Source organism: Pygocentrus nattereri, chromosome 24, assembly GCF_015220715.1.
Source record: "Pygocentrus nattereri isolate fPygNat1 chromosome 24, fPygNat1.pri, whole genome shotgun sequence".
Classification (NCBI taxonomy): Eukaryota; Metazoa; Chordata; class Actinopteri; order Characiformes; family Serrasalmidae; genus Pygocentrus; species Pygocentrus nattereri.
This window is the reverse complement of record NC_051234.1, coordinates 24,137,397-24,163,034: the sequence shown is the minus strand read 5'-3', so window position 1 is coordinate 24,163,034 and position 25,638 is coordinate 24,137,397. Positions and strand designations below refer to the sequence as shown.

At 38.6% G+C, this 25,638-nt stretch overlaps 1 protein-coding gene across 3 annotated transcripts in view; it reads left to right on the top strand.

The window, feature by feature from the left end:
* Window positions 1–25,332, top strand: part of flt1 (fms related receptor tyrosine kinase 1) — a 39,474-nt gene extending 14,142 nt beyond the window's left edge. The window contains exons 11-31 of one of the 3 annotated variants that reach the window (XR_001859005.2): window positions 3,885–4,002; window positions 5,255–5,363; window positions 5,997–6,302; window positions 8,392–8,538; window positions 9,520–9,651; window positions 14,017–14,120; window positions 14,471–14,606; window positions 14,854–14,958; window positions 15,282–15,395; window positions 17,162–17,250; window positions 17,980–18,112; window positions 18,232–18,329; window positions 20,823–20,945; window positions 21,052–21,163; window positions 21,429–21,528; window positions 21,682–21,787; window positions 22,006–22,076; window positions 22,175–22,241; window positions 22,424–22,512; window positions 23,224–24,271; window positions 24,524–25,332. Coding sequence is in view for 2 of the 3 variants with exons in the window: in XM_017722133.2 (XP_017577622.1) it covers window positions 3,885–4,002; window positions 5,255–5,363; window positions 5,997–6,302; window positions 8,392–8,538; window positions 9,520–9,651; window positions 14,017–14,120; window positions 14,471–14,606; window positions 14,854–14,958; window positions 15,282–15,395; window positions 17,162–17,250; window positions 17,980–18,112; window positions 18,232–18,329; window positions 20,823–20,945; window positions 21,052–21,163; window positions 21,429–21,528; window positions 21,682–21,787; window positions 22,006–22,076; window positions 22,175–22,241; window positions 22,424–22,512; window positions 23,224–23,407 (2,443 nt within the window). In the remaining variant the exon portion in view is untranslated. Of the gene's footprint in view, window positions 1–493; window positions 2,387–3,884; window positions 4,003–5,254; window positions 5,364–5,996; window positions 6,303–8,391; window positions 8,539–9,519; window positions 9,652–14,016; window positions 14,121–14,470; window positions 14,607–14,853; window positions 14,959–15,281; window positions 15,396–17,161; window positions 17,251–17,979; window positions 18,113–18,231; window positions 18,330–20,822; window positions 20,946–21,051; window positions 21,164–21,428; window positions 21,529–21,681; window positions 21,788–22,005; window positions 22,077–22,174; window positions 22,242–22,423; window positions 22,513–23,223 lie in introns of those variants that run through there. The other 2 variants (XM_017722133.2, XM_017722134.2) reach the window with 2 other exon arrangements.
* The last annotated feature ends 306 nt before the right edge of the window (window positions 25,333–25,638 follow it).

Here is a 25,638-nt window from a genome sequence, read left to right as displayed (position 1 = left end):
GACATACAAAAACTGCAGTGTATTATTTGGTAACTACCATGAACTGAATTTGCACATTATGTTGTTAAAAGAGTGAGAAGTGGAAGTCTAAATCTTCCCTTGAGTCTTTAGAGTTTAAGGAGTTATAAACTGCCAGTGATATAAAATTGTAATTTTCTGTGCAAAAAAAAAACTTCCTTGAATTTACTCAGTTTAAATGTGTTCATTATATCCACATATAAAGTATGTTGTATCAGCACTGTGTTTTCTTTTAGTTTCCTTTTAGTTTCTTCTAGCAAAGGTGAAACATGTGAATGCATTTAAATCATAATTTCAGTACTGTTTTTGTCACTATAAGGTGAACATGTATATAATAGTGGTTTCATAAATGGGTAAATGTACTGATGTATAAAACTGAATGTATAGAAATGTCATAGCTGAATGCAAAGTTGTGTTTGAGAGTGTTATTGCGAGCTGATCACAGGCTCCTGACTGAGGCCCTTATTCTTTGTAGCAGCCCGGCGCGGCTGGCCTGACGCTGAGGCGGAGGAGGCGCAGGGAGAGTGGCGCTGTGGGGGCCAGGACGGGCCTCCCTGAGCGCTCGGATGGGCCCGCGCCTCGGCCATGGGAACGGCAGCACTCTTATCTCAGCCGGGCAGGAGGCGCAGACGGGCTTCCTGTGCGAAAATCAGAGCGCTTTTCCTCTCGTTGTTTGGCTTCCTCCCCGACGCGAGTCGGCTTCCCAGCAGCGTGATTGTCCCTGCGTCTTCAAACGTGGCACAGGCCGCTTCCTCAAGAGCTTGATCTATTCTTGAGAGGCCCTCATCCCCTCACAGCCTCTACCCTAACCCCAACCCCTCTAGCACCTCCAACAACCCCCTCACCACCATCCTCACCTGCCTCCTCCCCTTTCCACTGAACCCCCACCCAGACAGTGTTGAAGCATTAGCATCGCAACCCTGAACCCTGCCACCATCACTGTCCTCACCAATTCTGCAAACAACAAAATCTACTTAAGAGGCACTCTGCTGAGAGAGTCTGGACTGTTTCTAAGGCAATTGTTTCAAGGAAGGAGCCATACCTGGTGCATCTGCAGCTGTGCGTGCTGGGAGACATCATCATCATCATATTCTCATCTGCCCTCCCGCTGTACTTCCACTGTAGTCTGACCCATGCAGTATTCAACCACCAAGCCCTTCAACCCTGAAAGCTGCCACTGTCACTATTCCCACCAACCCCACAGCCTCCACCAACAAAATCAACCTAAAGGCCAGTGGCACCCTGCTGAGAGACTGGTTTCTATGGCAGCTGCTTCAAGGACACGGACCTGCAGTGGTGCATGCTGGGATACACCAATATTACACCGCTCCCATGGGGTGAGGATGAGGAGCAATCAGGGCAAACTGGCCCACATCTGCATACACTGGAACCTAATTTACTCTAATTTATTCTTGCCAACTCCATCTGGATAAGATCTTTTTATTTTTAAATTTTTTAACAGTTTCTCTCTCTGTCTGACATTTTTGAGCCAGAAGAAAGTGCAATTCCATCCACACACTGCCTACCACCATTTCTGGAGCTGCTTGTGCTTTTTTGTGTCCTTGAGTGGTACTATAATGGATGTATGAACCGTGCCTGTCTCCAAGCCCAATCCTGTCTGTTCTATAGTTCTAGCATCCACAAAAGCTGTGAGTTCAGTTCATATATGATGACATATTCTGGATCAGTATGTCAGTGTGAGCCCAGGAGAGTGGTGTACTCATGATTTGGAATTCGCATTTACATCCTGAACAATACTAGAGATGGCCCAGAGCGCCTGCTGTGTAGGGCTTTATGGGTCAGAAATTAATGACTCCTTTCATCCCATGTCATTGTGTGTCACTCTGTTTTAAACCTACTCTGATCATGGCAATGCTGAGTATTACTGTTGCCATGTTTTGTGCTGAAAGAATATGTCTGTTTGAGTGAGTTTGTTTGTATGTATGTATATGTGTACATACATATGTGAGTCTGTGTGGTCAAGAGTCTGTGTGTAAGGTGCATATATACCCATTTGTTTGTGGGTGTGTGTAACAGGTTTCTCACTTTACGGGTCTGTCCCTATGTGATTTATCCTTTTTATACAGATTTTCTATGAGTAATATATGAATCTAATATTTAATAATTTTATACAACTAACTTACTTATGGTAAATGCCAGTAATTGCCAAACGTGTAAGAAGGCTCATAAATGTTTAAAATCTGTGTTATATCAAATGTATGTGTTTTTATATTAGAAATTTGCTTGAATTTATGTGTACAATATGACCTATTTGGTTTCAGAAATTGTTAATGTTAAGTTCTCACTGATGGAAGGTTTAACCTAATTATTGACCTTCATCCAAATAAACTGTTCCCTTTATCAAATACACTGACATGTATGGGTTTGTAGTGCTTCTACTTATCACATAAATGTGATACATTTGGAGTTTAGAAAGATAGACACCCATTGTAGCTTTAAATTATCTCTGCCTTGATTGAGGTTCTCAATGCTGTATGCGGGCACACAAACACTTTGTGACTGTGGGTGTGAGAATCATTCATGTGTGTGTCTCCTTGAGGATGATTAAGGGAAAACAAATACGTGTTGGTGGATGCAGCCTGTTTCGTGTGTGTAAGTTTCCTGGGAGGCGTGGGAGAGTAGTGTGTGTGTGTGTGTGTGCGTGCGCGCGCGTGTGTGTGTGTGTGAAGAGTGGGATGTGTGCTGGTGTCATGATCAGGGTGGAACACAGAAGCACAGGAGACGGGCACTCACTATCTCTGCCAAGAGGAAGAGCAATCAGGGAGAGAGAAGTCAGAGCCAGGGAGGGGAAAGGAACGAGACACAAGGGTGGGGAGAGTTAAAGCGGGATTGAGGGATGGGCGGTTAGTGCACAATCACAGACTCATGCCCAACATCACAGAATACCCTCACATATTCTAGCCCTGATAGGCCAGAACACCATAGACTTTAGCACCCTACCTCATTTGAAATGTGTGATTTAACCCATCAGCAAAGACTAGACTGCACTTTAGTTAAACCCTTAGAGCAGAGGTACTCAGCTCTGCATTTCAGTGTAGTTTCATGATTACATAATATTAAAAAAACTGAATTTGATTGAAATATATGCATCACTTCCATATGAATAAAACATATTACAGCAAGACTGTTATTCTTTTTCACTAATGTATTCATGTAGTACATATGATGTACACATTTAAATCAAGTAAATTCCACACTTGCACACCTGGTTCAACTTCATAACCAGGTTTATTAGTTGAGTTAAAGTAGAGAAATCACCAAACTGGTGATTTGTAAGGTACTCTGTGCCTTACAGAGACATGAGGGGTTTGGCATGGACTGAGTAGAGTTCGAGGGAATGCAGAATTGTGGATGGGGGGTGGTTTAGGAAAGAGAGGAAGTTTACGGACTGGAGACAGCAGAAACAACATGTCCAAGCGGTGGATACTGCTAATTACAGAACAAGGCCACTTTGTCAAGTAACAGAGTGTTCTGATAAGACACACACACACACACACACACACACACACACACACGTAGAAACCAACAAACAGCTTCATGTCCATGTGTTAACAGCATTAAAAAAGTGACAATTACTCCTACAACTTTGAGAATCAGGCATGAATAATATTCTAAAAAGTGACAATTTCCTCTGCAACTTTGGGAATCTTTGCCATTGAGACTATAACTGTGTTAATGAAGAATTCCCAAGGGACCAATGATGATGATGGGATGTTTCCGGTATTCCTTTTTGCTGCTGCAGCTGTGTCACACACCTGTGTGGCATGACATCACTATTATAAACACAGCTAAACTAAACCCTGTCCCTCTCTCTTCCTCTGTCTCTCTCTGTATTTGGCTCTAAGATGTGGGCCGGTTTCCTCCTCCTGGATGGCGGTGAGCGAGCGTACAGTGATCACGTCCACCTACAACCCTATCCTGAGCATCAGCCACAAACAGGAAGTGCTGCAAGGGAAGAATAAGGTGAGCTGACCAATAAGTGAACGTACATGACAGGAGACATTTTGATGAATGCCTGTTGGCATGCAGGGACGTAAAGAAGTAAAAGAATAATATGCTTTTTTGTGTGTGATAAACAATGGCATTTTAAAGCCACAGAAAAAGTATTGTCATTCAACTGATTGTCCCTTTCTGCTGAAGAGGGGAAACAGAGAGGTGGGACTTATTTATTAACTGTGCCCAAGACTGCATCACAGTTAAGGTAAAAACAGTAGCATTACCAGTAATGCTCTATAAATTATCCTCAGGCTGGACATAATTTCCTGTCATACTTATGATTCAGTTTCCGCTAATGCATCAATCTATTTTAAAAAACAGTACTTTATTTAGTCTATGGATGATGTAGAGCTATTTTTACTTTACTGAGTAAAAGAAACTGAACACATTAACGTTCACCATTAACTTAGGTTGTAAGAACTTTACAGCTTTTGCACAGTAACACCATCGCAATAGTCAGCAGTCATTATAAGGAAATGACACAAATTTCACTAAAGAATTCTCTCCCTGTATTGTATTCACACTGTTTTTGGAGTTGACACACAAGATAGTAAAGATAGCAAAAAGGCAGTCCAAGTGGACATTTATTTTTAGAAAATAAAAAGGCCATTTTTTCTTATTTTCTGTTTCTTACTATCCAAGTAAAACCATTTCTGGACTTATCAGTACATAAAATCTTTCTCGATATCTGTGATGTCCAGTTTGAGTATTCTACTGGACAAGTTCTTCTTTTTTATCTATTTTTCTCAATATTGGCTTCTGGACAGCTACACATTATTTCAGACCTACAGCACTGTCTTCTCACAGTAAAAGGATGCACAGAAACAGCAGAAACAGGTCTGAGGCAAGAGAGGAAAGATTAATTAATTATTAATTAATAATTAGATTAATTAATCTTTCCTCTCACCAGTTAATCTGATGGTGGTAGTCATGGTGGTTTACCAGGTCTTGGATTGTTGTTAGGAGTTCCATGTTCTCTACATCTTTTTTCTCTACATTTTTTTAATTCTTGGAACATTTTAACAAGTTTTTCCTTTGTCTTTTCCCTTCATTATGCAAGTGGATGACCTTATACCTAATCTGCTCAGAAATATCTTCCGATAAATGAATATCCTGTGCTTAATGGCTATTTTGAATATTGGAATTTGCTTAATAAACCATGAGCAGTGTTGGATGTGTAAAAATGTTTTTGTGTGTTTGTGTGTGTGTGTATTATCAGACTATAGGTATTTTAACAGTTGGCAAGGCATTAACATCTGGCATCTATCGCTGCATTGCTTCCAACTCCATGGGAAGAGATGAACTGGACATCCACTTCTATGTTACAGGTACTTTTAACTTCCCATGCTTTCAGTGGATTTCACAAGCTAGCTTGTAGGTCAGGAATGGCAGTCAAAAGGCAAATAAGTTGTATGGCTACAAGTTTTTTGCCCATTTTGCATACATGTTCTTTTGGGGATCGCTTTCAAGTCACACTAAAATCAGCCGCAGTGGATGTGGCTGGACATGAGGGTTGTTGCTATGGTAATGAGGTAGGAGTAGTGGGTGGTGAACAGGAACCTGTGCTCCTTATCAGCCTGCCTCCCCGTGCCGCCTAACGTGCTGTATTTGGAGAGTCCTGCTGGTGTTCGGGAAAGATAAACATTATCTTCCATCAGGAAAACCTCGAGCGGTTTCCACAGGAAATTTCAAATAGCTAAAGTAAATAGGTCTTTTTGCAGGGGGTTCTCTTGCTACTTTTACTCACAATAGCTATTCAGCATTGTCATGAAAGGTTATGGAAAAAAAAAAAATTTTTTTATTTAGATATTTTGCTGCTGTTCTTATGTTTATGACCCAGTTAAGGGTCTGTGTTACTGCCAGCAGTTGTACTATCTCTTCTTATGCAGAGGATTTATAGTGTTGGTACGAGTGCTGGAGTATGATCTGAAACGCCCTCTTTTCTATTCCACCAATCACAGATATCCCAGGAGGTTTCAGTGCTTCATTGGAGGATGAACCAAGAGAGGGGGGTGACGTTCACCTGTCCTGTGCAGCCAATAAGCACCTGTACTCAAATGTGTCATGGTACAGAGTGACCAATAGCTCCTTAGTGCTGATGAATGATCTATTTTTGGGCAGTGAACTGACAGAGGGAGAGTTTTCTATCGCTTTACGCCTGCTGTTGAGGAATCTCACAACGCAGCACTCTGGGAAATACCGCTGTGTTGCCACACACCTACTTACAGGAGAACATACTCATCTGGATACACTGGTGAAGGTCACAGGTTTGTGCTTTAGGACGCCATGCTCGAGAGTAACATTTTCAATCAAGTCCATTTAACATACACACACACACACACACACACACACACAGACATATATATATATATATATACACACACACACAATGCATTTAAATGAGCACTTTGTGATTGAACTATAAGCTAAAGTGATTATCCTACTTTAAAGTCCTTTAAAGGAATAATTTGGCAAAAAGTCAGCTTTACATATTTTCCCCCTTAAAACAAATGTACTTGTTCAACCAGTCATGTTTGGTTTCTGAAGTTTGGTTCTGCAGTTTTGCACTGAAGGCTAATGTAGCTTACAATTAGCTGTGCTCAAACTGCATGCCTAAATTACTGCGCATTTGCCTCAAACCAGGTTGAGTAATTTCTAAAAGAAGTGTCTGACACTGGACAAAACAAAATGGACAAAAAAATTGACAAAACTACATCACATAACTAGTAAGCAGTAGTAGTGACCCTGAAACCCAAACATGTTTGCATTTATGAATCAAATTGTGGACGTCAAATCAAGAAGAACTTTTTCATTGAAATATTGCTTGAAAGTTTTTATTTTTCTATGTCTACTGTTCATAAGTGTGAGTACATACACAACATTTGCCCATTCATATGTCCTAGAAAAAAAAGTCAAGGAAACACAAACGCTATTCGGGAGACCTCTCCATTAACTTCTGAGTCTTACACAATAACCACTGATATCCCCTATGAGTCACAAAAGGGTGTGTTAACAGATGCACACACATACAAGCTATATAGAGTGCAGGGTTGAAAAGAAAGAAAAAAAAGACAGAAAGAAAAAATAGAGAAGAAAAGAAATAGGAGAGGGGTCCTTGGGAACCAAATCCTTAAGCTTCCTGTAGTCCCTCCCACCAAGGCTGTACGACGCAGCACCTCTTTCACATGGGAATGGGAGCTGGACAGGAGGAAGAGCACACAATGCTACTTCCCACTGTGCTCCATCTACACCATACTTCACATGAGCCTAGAACAATCAGCCAATCAGCAGCTGTCACTGAGCAAGGAAAGAGACAATAATCAATTGTGTCCGGGAGGAAAATATCTGGAACAACAGTCAGTTTGTCATGAGGCAATTTTTTTAGTACCCCTGTTCTACTAGTATTTGGTACAATTTAACATGAGGACTTCCTCAAAGAGGCTTTCACACAAAAGAGGAACTGTCACCCAAGTTGCACAAATCTCATGGGGGTGGAAGGATGTTGTTCATGTCAAAAGATGTATATATATATTTTTGACCATTCTATTTATTGGGTTAGCAAGATGGAAAAAGGATACAGAGTAGAGACTGATTACAGTCATTTTGTACAATTGTTCCCATTAATTAACCCTCCTACACTCCCTCTCCCACCCTCAACCTCCCTCTCCCACCCTCACCCACCCACCCTGTTACTTGCCGCCCACACTCAGGACAAAACATTGGGAAATAATAGTAAATCAACTCAATACAAAATAACTAAAAAAACAAGCAAGAGAGAAAAGACAAAAAAAAGAAAAAAAAGAGATTACCTCAAGAAAAAGTGATCCACCTGAGACATCAGATTGCCTAAACTCCCAATGGCGCCAAACCAGAAGTCCCGTCAAAAGATATTCTGACAAAGAAATCATTGTTAAAGTGGAACAGAAATATGACCACATTTTACTTACTGTGGTAATGGCACTCCCTGGCATAGCAGCACAAGGACAGCCCATAGCCAGCTGTCACGGAAGTGGCAGTTTAGTCAACTCAGGGCAAAATTTGACACTGAAATAAACAGAAAGCTGTCACTAATGGCCGGACTCCAGTGACTGCATCACAATTTGTTCTGAAAGAAATACTGCTAGCTCTTCATGTTTATCTGCACCAGTGGCAGTCTCTGCTGCACAAATCACTCAGTACCTTGTTAATATGCGCCAGCGTGGCTACTCATTTGCTAACTGGCTTTTGTGACATCACTGCCTCCCTAGAGATAAAACTTTGAAATTTAAATTGAATTGGTGGATATGCTGTTTAAAAGAAAATTACATAATATGGCTGTATTGGTGGAGCTGTGTGGCTTTTTGTCTCCCCCTGCAGCCTTGGAGGCTCCGGTGCTTCTGCAGAACCTCAGTGATTGCAATGTAAATGTGCGCAGCTCTGTCACTCTCCACTGTCTGACCCATGGGGTGCCACACCCACTCGTCACATGGTACAAGGACCAAAGGAGACTCAAGCAGATGTCTGGTGAGACTAAATTGTATTTATGCAGAGCACAAACACTTCAAAAGTACACTGACATCTCAACATGCACTACTATTTGATTCGATCATACTGGTACGATTCAGAATTATTTGTAAAAGTACACTGAATACCTAAATTTGCCGTAACTGTTTATACCAGGAGTTCCCAGTCACACTCTTGGTGACCATTTCTTCTGTACATTTTTGTGTTTTCCCAACTGTAAACAATTTATAGCACATGAGCTGAATCAAGTGTGCTAGATGACACAAAGTGCAAAAATGTGCATGGTGTCGGGGCTCCATTACTGGGTTTGGGAACCTCTGACTTACACAGTAGTGGGATATAGACAATAAAAAAGGTTAAGAAAATCTTAAGTTTAAGAAAATAGGCCAATCATTTTAATTTGTCTAAAAATGTGTGCATGCCTTGTTGAATATTGTTATAATTGATTATGATTCTTACATTCCAGTGTCAATGCAGTTGAACCACCAACTTATATACACTACAGTCTGTTTCTCTGCATACTGTGTTTTCATTGTTAGTCACTTTTTACCCTATTCTTCAGTAGTAAGGACCCCCACAGGACCACTACAGAGCAGGTATTACTTGGTGAACCATTCTAGGCACTACAGTGGCACTGTCATGATGGTGATGTGTTACTGTATGGGTACTGTATGTATAGGTTCAAATGGATTGGATGCTGCAGTACTGCTGGAGTTTTTAATCAACTCCCTGTCACTGCTGAACTGAGAATAGTCCACCAACCAAAAACATCCAGCCAATAATGTTCTGTGGGCAGCTTCCTGTGATGCCTGATGAAGTGCTAGAGTGGACATACCATCATCATGTTAGTGTCTCTGCAGTGCTGAGAATGATACACCATCCAAATAATACCTGCTCTGTGTTGATCTTGTGGGGGTCCTGACCATTGTATTGGGTAAAGGAGGGCCACAAAAACTTGATGAGTTTTGTTTCTGTGCCTAGGTATCATGCTGGTGCCAGAAGAGGGTACGCTTCACATTGACCGAATCACTGTTGAGGACCAGGGCCTGTATACCTGTGAGGCCACCAATGAGAAAGGATCTGTGGAGAGCTCTGCCTACATTTCAGTTGAAAGTAAGATAATAATAATAATAATAAAGTTCTAATAGTGATTTATTTGTATACCAACAAAAGTACACAAAAATGGGGGCAGTCATGGGTTGGAGGTTAGGGAACCAGCCCTGTGACTGGAAGGTCACTGATTCAATCCCCTGAATGGACAGTATGTGACTGAAGTGCCCTTGAGCAAGGCACCTAACCCCCAAACAAATTATGTCAGTGATCTAAGAACTAAACCAGGAGAAAGCCTGGAATATCAGTAGCTGACAAGTGGACAAGAAGTACATCAAGCTTTCTTATAAATACAAAACTACAATCAAGAAGAAAAATATAACCTAGGCCACAAGTTCAGCAGAGGGGAAAAGGTCATTACCAAGAAATTCTAAATATTGTTAAAAGCAACATGTTACTGTAAGTCTTGAGTTGGCTTTAAACCAGGTTTCTAAAGAACTGGTGTGGCTGCAATTTTTAGATCTAATGAAAGCATGCCATTCAGTGCAGAGTTTTCCAAAAAGATTCTCTGGAAGGGAGTCTGTAAGATGTTGGCAGAGAAGTGAAAGAAGAACCAGAGTAAGTGCCAAGTGGCTGGATAAGTTTGTTTATTGTAGCAAAGAGGGTTTTACCATAGAATGAGGAAGGTACAAGCCCAGTGTTAAAGGAGCATCATCAACTAGAGTATTATAAACATTGTAGTTGTGTTTATAGAAAATCAAAACAGAGAAAGATAAAGAATGAAGTTACTATATTTGTTGATTTTGTTTTTGTTATTACCAACATTACTCACCGTTGCCCTCCAAAGGTGTTCAGAAGTTAGAAATTTTGTTAATATGCTGTTTTCTCAATAATTGTTCTCTGTCTCATTTTATTGATATGTATGTACCAGATGAAAACACACCCAATTCCCATTTTGTTTCAACATAAACATGTGTTTGTTAATACTGACACAGAAAATAAAAAAATAACGGTCAGCTAAAGTACAACTCCACTTCCAAAAAAATTGGCACGGTGTGCAAAATGTAAATAAAACAAAATGCAATTATGTGCAAATCATTTAAACCCTATATTTAATTGAAAATAGTACAAAGACAATATATCAAATGTTGAAAAATATTTCCAAAAAAGTTGGGATGGGGATAACAAAAGGCTGATAAAGTTGTGTAATGCTAAAAAAACACTTGGTGATTAATTGGCAACAAGTCAGTAACATGATTGGGTGTAAAAAAGTCTTTCAGAAGTAAAGATGAGGAGGGGTTCACTGCTCTGTAAAACACTGCACAAGCAAATAGTGCAACAATTCAAGAATAACATTTCTCAACATAAAACAGCAAAGAGCTTTTCATCATTTATGGTATATAATATCATTAAAAGATTCAGAGAATTGGGCAAAATCTCTTTATGCAAAGGACAAGGACAAAAATATTTGGGTCCTCAGATGGCACTGCATTAAAAACAGACATGATTCTGTAGTGTAAATCACTGCATGGGCTCAGAAACACTTCTGAAACCCACTGTCTGTAAAAACAGTATGCATCCTCAATTGCAAGTTAAAACTCTAAAATGCAAAGAAGAAACTGTAGATAAACATGATCCAGGAATGCTGCCACCTTCTCTGGGCCTGAGCTCATTAAAAATGGGCTGAGGGGAAGTAGAAAAGGTCAGACGTTCAACATTTGAAATTCTTTTTTAGAAATCATGGATACTGTGTCCTCCAGGCTAAAGACCACTCAGCTTGTTATCAGCATACAGTTCAACAGCCAGTATTCATGATGGTATAGGGGTGCATTAGTGCACATGTCATGGGTGACATTCACATCTGTGAAGGCACCATTAATGCTGAACAATTGATACATGGTTTGGCAACATATTCTGCTGTCCAGACAGTGTCTTTTTCAGGGAAGGCATTGCTTATTTCAGCAAGACAATGTCAAACCACATTCTGCATATATTACAACAGCACGATGCTGTAGTGAAAGAGTCTGGGCGCTAAACTGGCCTGTCTGCAGTGCAGACCTGTCACCACTGAGAACGTTTAACACATTAAGAAGTGAAAAATACAACTAATGAGACCCTGAACTGCTGAGCAGCTGAAATCTTATATCAAACAAGAATGGAAAACATTTCACTTTCAGAACTGTAGTAGTCGGTCTCCTCAGTTCCCAAACGCTTACAGAGTGCTGTTAAAAGAAGTGATGAAACACAGTGGAGAACAAGCCCCTGTCCCAACTTTTCTGGAACGTCTGGAACCATTAAATTAAAAATGGGCACATATTTTTCAAACAACAATACAAATTTCTCAGTTTCAACATTTGATATGTAATCCTTGTTATATTTTCCTTTAAAAATATGATTTACATGATTTGCATATCATTGCATTCTATTTTTAATTTACATTCTGCACAGCATCCAAAATTTTTATTTAATTGGGTAATTGCAATCAAAATTGCAAGCTAATATAATTGTGCTCAAGCAATTATGTTGTAATTGTAACAAAACTAGCAGGAAATAATTAGCTTATGGTCAGAAATAAATGCAGAACCTGCGATCCAAGCACAGACACTATCTAGACCAGAGAAATAAATTAGATCAAGTAAAACTGAGTTTTAAAAACTTTGAAAACTTTAAAAGCCATATATTCAATAATAATCAATAATAGTATTGATTGTTTAATAATAATATTACTATATCAAGTACACAAGTATGTTTATCTGGAGGGAAAGAGCAGATTCAGCTGTAGTCATTGTTTTTTTATAAGAAGAACCATGTGCAGATTTTTAATCATATCCCTGAGCAGAGTAGCTTCATGATATGATAAGCCACAATTTAAGAGTGTAAAGTTGCAATGTGAAGTAATCGGGTGATTTCTGTGCTTTACAGTAAAATTTAGTTAAAGACATCAGGGATCTGTAGGACATTTTTTGATGTTTAATGTTAAAGTTATTGTCTTTTACCTGGACCCGCTCTTGCCAGCTCCACCCAATTCCATGAAGGTAGTTGAGTGAGAACTAATTGGAGTTGGTCTCTTTCTCTCTCTCGCTTTCTCTCTCTCTCCCTCTTGTGAACTGATGCCTCTAGATTGTTGTGTTCTGATGGGTTCGGAAGGAAGCTGTCTCCTTTTCTGATTTCCTACGGAAAGCCTCTGGTTCACTACCCGTAAATTGTTTAGCTTTTTCTACAACTGACAGTGTACTGAAGTGCACAAGGAGACTAATGAGATAAGAGCATCCCCTGTGGGCAGTATTGAGTACAGACAGATCATACTCCAGCTGCTGGACATATTTCTGAATGTTGTACATACAAATTTCTGAATGTTGTAATCATCACACAGAAACAATATTCACATAATATATTAGATAAATTTGAGCTGTATATAGTTTAAAGAAATCGTATAAAACAGCTTATATTACTTTTAAAGCAGAATTCAATTCAATTTTCTTTTTTTTATCTATTTTTTTAATCTATTCATGGCAGAAAGGTACAGAAAGGGCATTATTTGACAAAATAGTCCCCAAAGACAACTTTACAACCCAAAGAACAAATTTACCACTATTTTACCATTATCAATATTACATATGACAACTCAAAAAACACATATAGGTTTACTACTTGTTTTGGATAGTAAATAAAAGGATATATTTACAGGTAGACATTTCAACCACTGCTTAAGATCACCATTATGGTAAAGACTTCTGAGTCAGTAAGTTTCTCTACAATTAACCATTTCACATCAAACCTCTCTGAATGACTTTGTTTACATCTCAGAAATAGAACTACCAAAATTTTAAAAGATTGTTCCTTTAGACTGTTGAATCTCTTTAATATTTCCTTTTAAGTAAATTAATTGAATTGCTATTGCTATTCGTTTTTGGTTTATGCTCTTTCTGCTCTGCCCTTTGGATTTATTTACTGCTTTCTCTGATTTTTGGATTTGAACTCTATATCAGTAAAAGCCCTTTCGACTACAATCATCTGCAAGCGTCTGACTGTGCTGGAAACCTTACAGATGTAAAAAAAAGAAATTGGGGAAAAATATTTCCAGATTGATCTTTTGGTCCCTTAAATTGTAAAATGTTACTAAAAATTATTTAAAAACAATGAAATTAGGTATGTTTATTTGAAATTATTGCTCTATGAAATTTTTTTTCTTTATCCAAAAAGACAACAAAAAAATAGCAATTTCAAATTTGAATTTCAAGTTAAGTCCCAGTATTTGTCATGCTCGTGACACTGGCCCTTCAAATTAAATTTACACTTACATGTATTTATGTAGAAGATGCTCACATCCAGAGCAGTTTACAAGATGTGTAAAGTACCTATCTACTGTTTAAACCGACTCATTTAGCCCTGCTGCTTTGTGCTGAAACTGAGCTGTGTGTTTTATAGACTCTGAATCTTTCTCTTTGGAGATCCCCACACTGGCCTGCACCTGTGTTGTGGCCACACTCTTTTGGCTGCTCCTAACCCTTCTCATCCGGAAGCTCAAACAGGTGAGAGACAATCATGTGAGAGATGCTAAAGCTTAGAATAAACTACTGCATGAATTGCATAAGCCCCAGATAACACAGTATGAGGGCAAATCTCATTAGTGCTTACCCAAGTTCAAATCATATAGAAATACTACTACTACTTCTGCTAATAATAATAATAATAATAATGATAATAATCAAAGGTAAACATTGCCTTTTTGCATTCTTTTTCCTTTTAACAAATCTCGTTGGTTGGACATGGAGCTATTTGAAACATTTGTATGTAACATTTTGAATTTATCTTGAATTGTTTTCACTGTATGCACTTCATTATATTACATGTGTAATCAGCTGAAAATGCATTATTTCAGCCGAGCTCAGCAAATAGTAAAACAGAGTACCTTCCAATCGTCCTGCACCCAGGGGAGAGGCCTCTGGATGAACATTGCGACAGGCTACAGTACGACCCTGAAAAGTGGGAGTTCCCACGAGAGCGCCTTCAGCTAGGTATGTATGTGTGTGTGTGTGTGTGTGTGTGTGTGTGTAAAAGCAGATGTTCTTGTTTTTATTCAGATACAAGTTCAAGAATTTTCTCTTTTCTCAGTAAAATGTTTCAAATATACAAAATGCACAATCAACAGTCTACAAATTACAAATTTGGGCAATGGTTGTTATACACAGTTACTATGCTTAACAGATGATGCACTCTTAAGCAAATGTTTGTGTTTTTTGTTCATACACACTCTCTCTTCAGAGAAGTCATTGGGACGAGGAGCATTTGGCAAAGTCATGCAGGCTTCAGCTTTTGGCATTGGAAACTCAGTCAGCCGCATGACTGTGGCTGTCAAAATGCTGAAAGGTATTGACACAGAAATTTCAACACCCCAGTTTTTACATATCTGTCTTTGGTAAATTACTGGCTTTTAAGATTGTAAAATAGTGGGAAATTAAAGTGTCAAATTGTTATAAACCAACATAAATGATAGAAATAGAAAATTCTTTGCTGACATCTTGGTTGTAACATGGTATTATATCAATTTGCAGAAGAACTGCTATGAACAGTATTGCTAAAAACAGGGGAAAAATGTGCACCTGACTCACAACACACATTGCTTTGCACAAGAATGGTTTAGTGAAGTCACAGCAAAGTCATAATGCAAAGATTCTTTGGTCCTCCAACAGAGGGCGCCACACCTAGCGAGCACAAGGCTCTGATGACTGAGCTGAAGATTCTCAACCATATTGGACATCATCTAAATGTGGTCAATCTGCTCGGGGCCTGCACAAGACCAGGAGGTTTGTGTTTCTATGTACAGTATCTCACAAAAGTGAGTACAACCTTCACATGTCTGCAAATTTTTTATTATATCTTTTAATGGGACAATACTATAGAAATGAAGCTTGGATATAATTTAAAGTAGTCATTGTACAGCTTGTATAGCAGTTTAGATTTACTGTCCTCTGAAAATAATTCAACCCACAGCCATTAATGTCTAAACAGCTGGCAACACAAGTGAGTACACTTCACAGTGAACATATCCAAATTGTGCCCAATTGTGTCGTTGTCCCTCCCTGGTGTCATGTGACTCATTAGACTTACAAGGTTCCAGGTGTGAATGGGGAGCAGGGCTGTTTAATTTGGTCTTTTGGGTGCAGTTCGATCATACTGGCTACTGGATATTCAACATGGCACCTCATGGCAAAGAACTCTCTGATGATGTGAGAAATAGAATTGTTGCTGTCCATAAAGATGGCCTAGGCTATAAGAAGATTGCTAAAACCCTGAAGCTGAGCTATAGCACGGTGGCCAAGGTCATAGAGCGGTTTTCCAGGACAGGTTCCTCTCAGAACAGGCCTTGCCAGGGTGGACCAAAGAAGTTGAGTCCACATGTTAGGTGTCAGATCCAGAAGTTGGCTTCAAAAAATAGATGTATGAGTGCTGCCAGCATTGCTGCAGAGGTTGAAAATGTGGGTAGTCAGCCAGTCAGTGCTCAGACCATACGCCACACAATGCATCAACTTGGTCTGCACGGCTGTCATCCCAGAAGGAAGCCTTTTCTGAAGCTGACGCACAAGAAAGCCTGGAAACGTTTGCTGAAGACAAGCAGTCCAAGAATATGGATTACTGGAACCATGTCCTGTGGTCTGACGAGACCAAGATAATTTGGCTCAGATGGTGTCCAACATGTGTGGTGACGTGCTGGTGAGGAGTACCAAGACAACTGTCTCTTGTCTACAGTCAAGCATGGTGGTGGTAGCATCATGATCTGGAGCTGCATGTGTGCTGCTGGCACTGGGGAGCTTCGGTTCATTGAGAGAAACATGAATTTCAACATGTACTGTGACATTCTGAAGCACAGCATGATCCCCTCCCTTCTGAAACTGTGCTGCATGGCAGTATTCCAACATGATAACGATACCAAACACACCTCCTAGATGACAACTGCCTTGCTGAGGAAGCTGAAAGTAAAGTTGATGGACTGGCCAAGTATGTCTCCAGACCTAAACCCAATTGAGCACCTGTGGGGCATCCTCAAGCAGAAGAAGGAGGAGCGCAAGGTGTCTAAAATCCACCAGCTCTGTGATGTCATCACAGGAGTGGAAGAGGATTCCAGTAGTAACCTGTGCAGCTCTGGTGAATTCCATGCCCAAGAGGGTTAAAGCAGTGCTAGATAATACTGGTGGTCACACAAAATATTGACACTTTGAGCACAATTTTGACATGTTCACTGTGAGGTGTACTCACTTGTGTTGCCAGTTATTAATGGCTGTGTGCTGACTTATTTTCATAGGAAAGCGAATGCTATACAAGCTGTACATTGACTTCTTTCTTATATCCAAGTTTAATTTCTATAGTGTTGTCCCATGAAAAGATATAAGAAAATATTTGCAGAAATGTGAGGGGTGTACTCACTTTTATGAGATGTGAGACTGTATATACCTACACGTAACTTGATTGTATGTATAGAAATCAGCCGAATTGAATCTAAATGAATGAAAGTTATGGACAGTTATGTTTGAAATGAAAAAGTGACTGTGGGTTTTTGTGCATTATTCTTCAGGGCCTCTCATGGTCATAGTGGAATACTGCAAGTATGGCAACCTCTCTGCATACCTGAAAAGCAAGCGGGATGTGTTTATGTTAAATAGGGTTAGTGCCTCATTCATTAATTCTTCCATCACACAAAGCTCTTGTCTTTAAACATTCCTTTGTTCTCATTCAGACCCATGTGAGTCACTTTCTGCATCATGCATTACATCCTTTCTATATCAGTGCTTGATATAGCCTGACACTGTTGAACAAGACTGTTTATTAATGGACCTAACAGGGTCTAGCTTTTTTATACATCCTGTTCTCATTTCCCTCTAAAATGCCTCGCTTTCTGTTTACCACAAACACCTCTGTTTCCAGAACGACGGTCTTTCACTTCTGGTCTGGTCTTATCTCCTCACCCACAATGCCCCCCTAAAAAGAGGCCCATCTCTCTTTTTCTCTTGCCTACTAACATGGACATTGACCGTGCAAATTCTGTGCTTTGAGTCAAGTTGAGACATTTTCTCCTGGAAAGCTTTTCTAACCATTTCTAAGATGTTCCTATTTGGGATGTCATATGGATCAAATAATGAATTGTAAATAAGTAATAGCATAATTGTGTGTACCTTGTATTTATTGCATTTGTCTTATTTTCTCAAATTTGACCCTAAACATTGATGTGATCATTTTGACAGCCAGAGTTCCCATAAATCATCACAACGTTACACAACAATATCTTTATTTGTCATTTTTTCTAACATGTTTCTAACACATTTATCACTGCTGTCTTTTGTTGGTGATGGTATTAGGCTCTTCTTTTCTTAGGCTCTTTTCTTTTTGCATTAGTGTGGTGGTGTGGTGAATGGAGGAGAGGAAAGTGGAAAGGAAGAAGAGAACATCAACCACTTGGAAAGTGTGTGCAGTACCCAGATTGACCCCACCTGTGAGGAGAAAGGAGAGGGCTGCAGGGCGGTTAGTGGTGAGAATCATTTTCTTATTAAGTATATCATTGATTAGATCAGTGAACATGAAAAAACCTCTGTGCTTAATCCATTGAAGAAGTTTATATCTATTATAATGTCAAATTCTCCATTTTAGGCGCTAGCTCCACCACTAACACTCCACTGCTCCTAGAGGATCTGATCTCCTACAGCTTCCAGGTGGCGAGAGGCATGGAGTTCCTTGCCTCACGCAAGGTAGAACATTTGTGTGTGTGTGTGTGTGTGTGTGTGTGTGTGTGTGTGTGAGAGAGAGAGAGATGGAGAGAGAAAATATACCTTACCTTAGACTAAAATTAAAAAAATCTAACTTAAAATTTTACCTTGGGCTAAAACTTTATTTTCCTTGAAATCATCAGAAAATAATATGTAGACACACTTAATACCTAAATTAAGCATTAAATTAAGTTTATGCACAAATATTACTGATATACATATAAGCCTAACTGAACATGCAATTTGTGGACCAGTCTTTAATTTAATATGAGTTTTGCTTAATTTGCAAAACTCATACCTAAACCTGAAACCTTTCATTCCTACCACAAAAACTGTCATCTAAAGTCATAGGCTTACCTTAAATTTAAAATAGGTTTATATTCCTCACAGTAAATGGAAAATTTCACCAGACAGTATACTGAAGCACTTTTCTTCCAAATTGACGATAAAAATTGCTTGATAAAGTAATTGTTAAATTGCTAATAAATGGGCTGTAGTCTTACCTTCATCTTACCTTCAACTTTGAACTGTTCTTAAATCTGCTTCATTTTTATTCAGACACAGTTAAAGTAGTTAAAATCTGTCTGTGTGGTGTAACATATACAATATATTACAAAATCTTTTTAAAAGTAATTCATTTTACACCAAAACTGTCACTAGCTCAGGGTATATAGACTTACCTTTCAGAAAATGTAGCTTTACTTTTCATTAAATCAGGGGAATATGTCAGTGCAAAGTCTACAGCACCATCTGACATCAAAATTATACATAAAATCACCTCCCTTTTTTGCCAAAATGTTCAAATTATGCAAGGCTTTACCTGTGTGTGCATTATTAGGCCATTCTTAAAATGGTTCTTTAAAAAATCCCCTTAATTTTCATGCAAACACAATCAAATCATATGGAAGATGTCTCTTAACATGATGTAATATAACGTGTATATTGCAAATTTCTCTCAGACGTTTGATTTTTATACCTGAATTACCACGACCTAAGGGTATATAGACATACTTCTCAAAACATTTAGCTTTAAGATTACAAAATATTCTATAAAATGGCTTAACATGTAAATTAAACGTAAAAATCACCTTGCAATTTTTTTTTGTGAAAAACGGTCAAACTATGCAAGGTTACAGTATTATCCTGTGTGCATTTTTGGACCATTCTTAAATTCCACTAAGAAAGGACTTTTTATGATTTTATCTAGTCCACCATTACCTAAGGGCATATAGATTTGCTTTTCATAAATGGTGCAGTAAATTCAAAATATTTACTTAAAATCATCTTGCAATTTTTTACCAAAATTCCAAATGACCTTTGTGTGCATTTTTGGACTATTCTTAAATTCCCTTAAACTTCATGCAAACACATTTAATTCATTTAGAAGATATCTTCACATGGTGTCCAATATATTGCAGATTCTTTTGGTAGCCACTTCTTATTGTTACAAAAAACTGACTTTTCAGAAGATTTTGCGTTATTATTGTGAAATCATTGGAAAATGTCACAGAACAGTCTACAGAAACATTTGACGTCTAAATTATACATCATAATTAACTTGCACTTCTTTTTACCAAACTGATTGAAATAGATTCACAAAGTGTTTGCATTTATGCAGCAAAATTGCCAAAATATGTAAGGACATAATCTTACCTTTCTGTTAATTTTTGGACCAGTCTTAAATCTACTTAATTTTCATGCAAAAACATTTAAATCATTTGGAAGATGACTTAATATAAACAATACCTATGGGTATTGTATGGCTAAGCACTTGAAATCTAAATTAAACATAAAAATCACCTTTTTTTCTAAAATGATTGAAATATACTCAAAGATATACTCCTGGGATTTTCATGCACAACAGTCCCTAGAGTTTACTCAAAATGGATATGATGAATCCCGATTTTTGCTGAAACACACAGATGGTAGGGTCAGAATTTGGCACCAACAGCATGATTCCATGGACCTAAGCTGCCTTGTGTCAATGGTCCAGGCTAGTGGAGGTGGTGTAATGTTGAAGGCAAATATTTTCTTGCACATTCATCACTTGAATGCCACAGCCTATTTGAATATTAAGCCTGACCATGTGCATCCCTTAATGGCCACAATTTACCAATCTTCTGACTACTACCAGCATGATACTGCACCATGTCACAAAGAAAGTCATCTCATTTTTATTTTATTTTTAACATGACCAACAGTTCAATGTTCTTCAGCTCTACCCATTATTAATATAGTGTACCTAATAAAGTGCCTAATTTTTACAAAACTTACAATAAATGGAAAATTGCACAGGACAGTATACGGAAGCATTTAATGTCCAGCTTAATGATAAAAATCACTTGTTAAAGTAATTGTTAAATTGTTAAAATACATAGAACTATAGTCTTACCCTCATGTGAATTTTGAAGTGTTATCGAATCTGTGGTTTGTGGCTTTTTGTTTTTAAAGTGTGTGTGTGTGTGTCTGTGACAGTGTATACATCGAGACCTTGCTGCCCGAAACATCTTGTTGTCTGAAAATAATGTTGTGAAAATCTGTGATTTTGGCCTGGCTCGGGACCTTTACAAAGACCTTGACTACATACGCAAGGGGGACGTGAGTACAGGCCTTTGTTCACCACTGCCTGCAGAACAGAACACAGAGTAAAGAGGAATAGAAATATTTCCTTAATTGGCTGGTTACATCATGCTTTTCTTTGTAGGCTCGTTTACCTCTGAAATGGATGTCACCAGAATCGATCTTTGACAAGGTTTTCACACCTCAGAGTGATGTCTGGTCATTTGGGGTTCTTCTTTGGGAGATCTTCTCACTTGGTACTGCTCATATATGCCCTTGTCATACTGTAACTCTTTCACTAGAGACATGCCTTTTGCTCTATCATCGCCACTGCTGGGTGAGCAGGGGTGAAGCTTAATAATTGGCTTTCATGGTGTGTGAATGAAATATTTGTAAGATGTGGTGTAAAGTTACATTACATTTACATTTAGCAGAGCTTTTATCCAAAGCGGTTACTAACACATTCTTCTAGTACTGGTACTCTTTGCTAAAAATGTGTTTCTGTTTTTCTGTGGTGTGTAGGAGCATCCCCATATCCAGGCCTTAACATGGATGAGGAGTTTTGCCACAGACTAAAACAAGGAACTCGCATGCGTGCTCCGGAGTACAGCACCCCTGAAATGTGGGTATGCACACAGATGCCCAGGATATGAAGAAAAAAAAAGTCACAGGACAATCTGTTGGTGGCAGCAGAAAAATAGTTACAAACCAAAAAAGCACAATAGGGAATTGTTTGCTTTCATTAGGAGATGATAATAAGAAAATTCTTTTCCAGCTACAACATCATGCTAACATGCTGGGAGAAAAACCCTGCAGACAGACCCACATTCACAGCACTGGTCAGCACACTGGGAGACCTGCTCCAAGCCCGTGTCCAGCAGGTACACTCTGTCCTTTGATTAAAACCTCCTGTTTACAGTAAGCCATGGTAGATGCCTAAGCCCTTATATTAAGACTTATTATTTAGTAACTACATGAAAAACAATCACAAATGATTCAGTTATGATTAAGATATAGGAGTGAGAAATGGACGTCTGTACCCAGCTGGTCTATGAATGTTAAAATGCTTTTTTCTTGCCCTTTTTCTATCTTTATTAAGGATGGGAAGGATTACATTCCCTTGAAAACGTTTCTGTGTGGAGAGAGTGGCACACACCAGGGAAGCCAGAGGTATATCTACATACAGTCACTGTGGTTGTTGGGAAAAATATGGACAGTGATTCTCACGAAAGTGAAGACTAAATGTTTTGTTTTCTCGTTTGTTGCAGCTACATCAGTACCAGAATTGAAACCATCACCACTTTTGAAGAGGATCTCAACAGAGAAGTCCCAGATGTATGTTCCTCAGTGATTACACTGCAATCACTGCAGTAAATGCAATACAGGGATTTCAGATTTCAGAACTAGATGTAAAACGCACACGAGTTGTGTAATGCAGATAGATTGGGGTGAGTCGTCACAGCTGAAAAAGTGTTTTTGTGGACTAATAATGCTTTTGAAATATGTGCTTTTTTAAGGATTCCCTGTATGACAGTGGCATAGTTCTCCCCTCTGAAGAATTTCTTTGGCCAAAATGGAGCGACAAAATCAAAACCAAGATAACCAAGTGAGTGTATTGAAATGACCAGTTTTTTAATGCTGTGGGCATTGGCCTTTCTTTTACCGAAGGCCAAAATTGCCAACAAAAATGTTCTGTGCATTATGATTTATGGTTTCCCTTTCATAGGTTTACATGAAAAACTATGATATTAATGCTTAATTAATTAATTAATGCTTTTACATGTAACAAAAATGTGGCTGGCCTGAACAGCGTTTTATAGGCTTCAAATTCTTCAAATTCTCAGGCTTTTCTGAACAAGTACCCGAATGCATGTGCTCAAGACAACCCTTCAATTTTAAGTGTTTTTTAGTTGTTAGAAATGTGTCTTAGCCCATCAAACCTCAAGCTTTTCCAACTTTCTGCAATTTTATGTAGTCTAGTTTTGGCCATGAATTTATGGTTTAATAAAGATGAAGCTTCTAAGATAGGTAGATAGAGATAGAGCAACAAATACCACTGTGACGAATTATTCAAATAGTCTAATAATTTGGACAGTTTTAACTAAAACTGATCAGCCTTTAAAGACCCCTAAATCACATCCCTGAAATAAATAGTTACATTTTTAAGAATCACATAAAAATCACTGTTGTATTTTTAGTGTTTCATGACTTTCATTATGAAACATTGTTGGAGTCCAGATGGTCATATCACATTTTTTGTTAATGTCCTTGTTCTGTTAAGACTTTTACACCAATATTACTTTATTGCTGATTGCAGGTTCTTTTCCAAGTGTCGCTGCCAGGAAAAGATACAGCCCACTCCAGTGCTTCCCTATATGAGCAGTGCCCCCTGTGGCAGAGGGGAGAATGATGCTAATGTTATTCCCTCTGATTTGGAGTCTGATGGTTGTGGCTCTCCTCCCCCTGACTATGATGCTGCACTCCTCTACCCCTCTCTTTAACACGTTCACACCTTCAGCCAGGCTGAGATGCACTTAAGCATTTTTCCTCCAGTGCTGTGACTTGGCATTACTGTCAGACAGTGCTAACTGATAGCTGCAGGCGCTGGAAGTGGGTTAAAAAGAAAATTGAAAAAGATAAGCACTGCTTCAGAAGTACAAATTTGAGGAGCCAAAGATCAAGTAATTTAATGCTCTCTATTTTTGTGCAAGTTACAAAAAAGCAAGATCTCGCATGTAATGTCTTTAACTTAAACTCTATGAGCTGTAACCAGAAATAGCAAATGAAGACATTTTGCCACAAATCTTGGAAGGTTTCCAGTATATCAGATTTTAAAATTTCCGTGGTTAAAGCCTGTATTTATTTACTACATATATGTAAGCAAGATTGTAAAAAGGGGATTCAACATGTAATGTTGAATCTCATTTTAAAGAAAGACGGGGCTGATATTAGTGCATATTCTAGCAAATATAAGGGGCTTGTTGCTTTCTTCTTCCTAAAACAAAGATTTTCTGTCTGGTCATCTGAGACACCTGGCAAATCCATATCTTTGAATTTGGATTTCTTTACACATCTGAACTAGGTAACCATTTATCCACAGTGAGCCAGCAAGTCCCATGCTTGACAAATTATCTATCAAATCCCTTGCATACCAAAATAGTGGGCTTCTATAGAAAAAAAAAACTATTACTGGCTTAAGTCAGAACACTCTGCATGTCTATTACAAATATGTGTCATATTGTTGTTCCTTAACTGAGGGCTGGATTGGGAAGCCATTGCTCTTCCTGACTACCAGTGTCACCAAGGTTCCTATCTCAGCGCAGCTGTCGCTGTCCATACATCATAGTGCTGAAAGACTCCACATGGTAATCCATGCTCTATGTGTAATGTCTTTCTTTCCACCTTACCTGCCCTTCCTGACCTCACATATCATCAGTGCTATAAACAAATCAAGTAGAAATGTATTAGACCATTAATCCATCCATCACCTCAATCTACACAGCCTCTTTAACAGTCCCTTAAAAATTCCTTGTTAATTCAAAGCCTTATTTTCCTTCATTACCTTACTGTGCCCAAGAATTTCAAATTAATGAACCTAATTTTCATTGTATTTTTAGATGTGATCTACCCCAATCCTCACTGGGAATACTATGACCGCTGTGGCAGAGCCCTTTATATTTTGGAAGCACTATAGACACTTTAATCTACAGAAAGGCATATAATTCAGCCTTATTTCTAATCTCATCACCTATCATTATCGTTACATATGCTTTGGAGGAAAAACACATCTTTTAAAGGAAACATCTCTGAAACGCTACAGAGGGACTGGGCCATCGTCACTTTACTTTTTTCACCGAGCAGCTAAATCTTTCTATTTATCTACTGCAGTGCACTAACTACCTTTTGCTTTTGTAGGTAAGGTGCATGACATTGAACTGTAGAGCATCACAAATGTCACAAATCTGTGTTGCCTAAGCATATGCTGGAAGTCTACAACAGACTGTATTTATTTACACCAACTACCACAGCAATACTGCAGCAAGTATGCTGAATTGAATCTATGGAGCTACTGAAGTGTAAACCATGTTAGTGGCTTTGACAGTTAACAAAAGCATTTTATGTCTCACTAGATATTTACATTATGACATTTAAGATATAAGCTTCTGGAATACATTTATTGAATGTTGCAATATAGCAGTAGCAGAGTAAAAATGAAGTATAATGCTATTATGTACAATGGTTGTGTCTGGGTAACGTAGGGATTTCTACGCTGGTTTCTGTGCATGAATGATAATGAAGGTGACTGAATATGACTTGTGTTTGCAAAACTGAAATCCCAAACCTAGACACTGAACTGCAAGAAATACGCTGAATGGCATTGTAAAGTTTTGTATTCTTTATTAAAATACTGTTGTACACACAAATATTGCAAAATGTGAGACAATGAACACAAGGGCATAAAAAGTACTAAGATTGTGAGTGAGTGCGTTTAAGCATGTTATGTGTATCTGTCTGAGGGTCAGCACAATTTTTATTGGAGTGTGATTCCTGGGGTACAGGGGTCATCATGATATGAGTATTGGCTGTGTGTTGGCTGGGTACGTTGGAAGAGTGAGTGAGTTTTTGGGGAAGAGTAAGGTTGGCACCAGATTTACCCAGTTGTTACTGACTGCTTTTTACTAAAAACAGGCAGGGGAAAGAAAAAAAAAAAAAAAATACACGATTCTAACAC